Source organism: Nannospalax galili, unplaced genomic scaffold, assembly GCF_000622305.1.
Source record: "Nannospalax galili isolate Female #2095 unplaced genomic scaffold, S.galili_v1.0 scaffold77, whole genome shotgun sequence".
Taxonomy (NCBI): Eukaryota; Metazoa; Chordata; class Mammalia; order Rodentia; family Spalacidae; genus Nannospalax; species Nannospalax galili.
The window spans coordinates 3,657,407-3,661,307 of NW_008341457.1; the positions used below are offsets into that span (position 1 = coordinate 3,657,407).

At 58.6% G+C, this 3,901-nt stretch overlaps 1 protein-coding gene across 5 annotated transcripts in view; it reads right to left on the minus strand.

The window, feature by feature from the left end:
- Positions 1-721: 721 nt before the first annotated feature.
- Kiss1r (KISS1 receptor) overlaps positions 722-3,901 on the minus strand; it is a 3,370-nt gene continuing 190 nt past the window's right edge. The window contains exons 2-6 of one of the 5 annotated variants that reach the window (XM_008837193.2): positions 3,488-3,760; positions 2,777-2,901; positions 1,953-2,088; positions 1,505-1,737; positions 722-1,379 (exon numbers count right to left, since the gene is read on the minus strand). In XM_008837193.2, coding sequence (XP_008835415.1) covers positions 945-1,379; positions 1,505-1,737; positions 1,953-2,088; positions 2,777-2,901; positions 3,488-3,731 — 1,173 coding nt within the window. In that variant the 5' untranslated portion in view covers positions 3,732-3,760 and the 3' untranslated portion in view covers positions 722-944. Of the gene's footprint in view, positions 1,380-1,504; positions 1,738-1,952; positions 2,198-2,776; positions 2,902-3,487; positions 3,822-3,901 lie in introns of those variants that run through there. The other 4 variants (XM_029565500.1, XM_029565503.1, XM_029565501.1 and 1 more) reach the window with 4 other exon arrangements.

Sequence of the window (3,901 nt, forward strand, 5' to 3'; positions counted from 1 at the left end):
TGAAACAACCCTGATTATAATGTCTCACAATATTTGACTGTAGAGACAGAGAAATTATAAGAGATAAACTTTACTCAGTCTCCTGAAATTTGTAAGCACAGTACTTTTTGATTTTTTTTTGGTTTGGTTTGGTTTTTTTTTTCGGTCTTTTTGAGACAGTTCTCCCTGTAGCCTCAGCTGTCCTGGAACTCATCATGTAGACCAGGCTGGCCTTGAACTCACAGAGATCCACCTGCCTCTGCCTCCCGACTGCTGGGATCAAAGGTGTACGCCACCACGCCTGGCTAATTTTTATATTTTTAAGGAACTGGGGATGGAACCCAGTGTTTGCCACCAGGTGCACAAGCACCCTACCTCTGAGCAACCTCCCAGCCCCTCACTGGGGGATTCTAGGCTGTCACTCTACCCCTGAGCCACTCCCCCAGCCCCTCAAAGGGGAATTCCAGGCTGTCACTCCAACCCTGAGCAGTACACCCAGCATGTGGACCTGAGTTCAATCCCCAGAATTCATGTAAAAGCTGAACATGGTAGCACACACCTTTAATCCCACTGGGAGACAGAAATAGGAGGATCTCTGTGAGATAGAGGCCAGCCTGGTCACCATAGCAAGTTCCAGGCCAGCTGGGGCTATAGGGAGACCCTGTCTCAAGAAAACAAACAAAAAAGGAGGGAAAGGAAAAGAAAAGACACCCAGGGGTAAGGGATTAACTCAGTGGTAGAGCACTTGTTTAGTTAAGAGCAAAGACTTGGGTTCAGTTCCCAGGACAGGAAAAGAAAATTTCAGAAGACAAGAGTAGTATTCTTCAAATGTCACAAAGTACAGGAACAATTTTCACAATATCAATAAGAAAACACCATAGCCTGCTTTGGCCAAACCCAAGACGACAGGACATTTCCCCTATTATGAGACACTGATAATGTTGAACCATTGTTCCGCCGGAGGCTCAGAGAGGTGCAGCGCTTTCCCTGTGGACACACAGCGATTGTTCTGCGGTCCTGACCCGGGTTGGGTGAGCGGCCAGGCTGTGCAGCTCCGTGTGGCTTGCGGCCATGTCAGCACGTCCAGGCCCGTGGGGCGGGCGCTGGCGGCCGCCGCCACAGGGGCACGCACGGCGGAAAGCCTGTCTGAAGTGCGAGCCCAGGAAGGCGTAGAGCAGTGGGTTGAGCGCTGAGTTGCTGTAGGACATGCAGTGCGCCCAGATCTTGAGCGCGTAGGCCGCGTAGCTGCGCGGATGCCAGGCGCCTGCGGGGCCCAGCGCCTGCAGCACAAGGAACAGCTGTATCGGACCCCAGCAAGCTGCAAAGAGCAGCACCACGGCGGCCACCAGACGGGAGACCTTAGTGCGCACTGCGCCAGCGCGCTGCGCCAGCAACTGGCCCTGTGGGTAGAAGGATGCAAGAGAGTGAAGGGCCAGGCGGACCTTCCAACTTTCCTCCCGGATGCCCTGAACTCTCATCCCGCCCCCTGGAGGTGTGTCCATCCCCGCCCTGCCCTGCGGTGTACCTGCAGGACGCCATCCGCGGGTGCAGGGCGAACGGCGGCGCGGCCCAGGTGCCGCAGCATGGCTCCGTAGCAGGCGCAGGTGACCAGTAAGGGCAGCACGTACAGGGCCAGCAGGTTGTAGAGAGCGAAGGCGCGCTCCAGGGCGCGGCTGGGGAAAGCCTCGCTGCAGTAGGTGCGAGGCCCACGGGACAGTCGGTGCAGGGTGAGCACCGGGGCAGACACGGTTGCAGAGCCTGCAACAAAGGCCCGGGATGGGCGCCAGGCTCTGGGGAGCGAGCCAGGGTCCCCACCACGAGTGCCATGCAGGAGCCAGGGTCCCTACTCCAAGGTCATGCGCCCTCTTCTGGGAGACCTTACTGAGCCCATCTCTGTGCTCCACTGGGGCTGGGCACACGCGGCCTTGTCCCCCTCCACATCCGTATCTGCGTGGGCCTCACGTGTCACTCACCCACCCAGATGCCCAGACTGACCGCCAGCGCCAGGCGCGGAGTGCGGCGGTGCAGGGCGCGCAGCGGGAACACCGTCACGTACCAGCGATCCACGCTCATGGCTGTCAGCGTGGCGCATGTGGCTTGCACTGAGACCTGGAAAAGCCAAGGAGTCGAGTGTGGTGGGGGCTCCCGATCTTCCCACATATCCAACCACTCGGGTGCACACGGATGTGTCCTGGGAGGAGTGTCTGGTGCCCACGGTCTGAAGGGGACCGGAGAAAGGAGAGGGGAATGTGAAAGGGAAACCCAGGAGAACTTGGGTGGAGGAAGTGAAAGAGCCACTGCGGTTGGTTGGGTACCCCTAGGCTGAGGCAAGGAATGCCAAACAGAAGGGTGAGTCCCATCTCAGAAGCCTCCAGATTTCAGCCCAGCTTCGGATCTTCGCACCATCCACACCCTGGCTCCACCCCGCCCACATCAGGCCACGCCCACCAGTTCCTGGACTCAAGCGTCCACAGTACAGTTCCGCCCACACCCAGACTACACCCCACTGCTGCCCTCCACAACCCAGACTTCCTGTCAAAACCCCAGATAGAGGGCGCCTCCAGGCAGACTCCGGCCCCAGGCAGGGCCCCCAACAGACAGACCCCCAACATACGAACTTCACCCACAGGCCCCGCCCCTTCCATAGAAGCCACGCCCCGCATATGACCACGCCCATTCGGTTCTGCCGCCTCTGGCCCCGCACAGACACCCCCACCCCCACCCCCGTCCCTCGCCTGTAGGCCACGCCCACATCCCTTCCCCCGCTCCGCCCCCTTCCCAGACCCAGCTCCCGCACCTGCTGGATGTAGTTGACAAACTTGCACATGAAGTCCCCCAGCACCCAGGCGGGCAGCGGGTAGAGCAGCGCCGTGAAGGGCACGCAGCACAGCAAAAAGGTGACATCGGTGGCCGCCAGATTGGCTGTAGGGGACACGCGCACACTGATCGCCCAGTCTGGTTGGAGGGACCCCCACATCCTCCACCAGAGGAACAAGCACGGTCCCCCTTTCCCAGTCCAACAGGGATTTCAGAGTCATGTGGCTGGATGAGCCCTGCTTTGTTCCCCAGTTTGTCCAGCATCCCTAATCCCACTTTGTGCTTCAAACTGGGGACAATGGAGTGTTCCTAAAGTCACCTGTTCTGTTCTGGGTAGAACAACCACCTCTCTCTTTCTTTCTTTCTTTCTTTCTTTCTTTCTTTCTTTCTTTCTTTCTTTCTTTCTTCTTTCTTTCTTTCTTGTTTTTTGAGACAATCTCTCTCTCTCTCTCTCTCTCTCTCACACACACCTTGAAGACTGACTGGTGGCAAGGTCAGCCACCCTCCCCTTTCGTACTCCCGGATGTGAGCTCCCACCTAGGATTTTGTAACTGCAGCTTTAGGGACAGGCTCTTAAAGGACAAGGGGGAGGGGACGCCCAGCAGAGGACAGACTGGGGTCTGAGAAGCCACTTGCGCTCCCGGTCCCTGTGACACACCTTCCCCGGAACCCTAGACAGGCGTGCACTCACCGATATAGAAGTTGGTCACTGTCCGCATATGCTTGTGGCGGCAAATAACGTAGATGACCAGCGAATTCCCCACCAGCCCGAGCAACATGAGCGCAGCAAAGAAGAGGGGGACCAGCCAGGCATCCAGGAGCTGTGGCGCAGGGACTGGACCATCTGAGGCATTGACAGTGCAGTCTGGGCATCCGGATGCGTTGGTCGGAGCCCACCAGGTAGCGTTGGGTCCCTGCGTCGTCTCGGTGGCCATGGCCTCTTCGGGCTCCTCCTCCAGGCAGCCTGCAGGGATTGCCTCCTGGGACTGGGGCAGGTACCCTCCTGCTGCTGCTGCTCCTCCTCCTGTTTCTCCCTCCTCCTCTTGCCCGCTCCCCCCCGCCTTCTTGCCCCTCCCCTCCTCGCCTTCCTCCCCCTCCCCCTCCC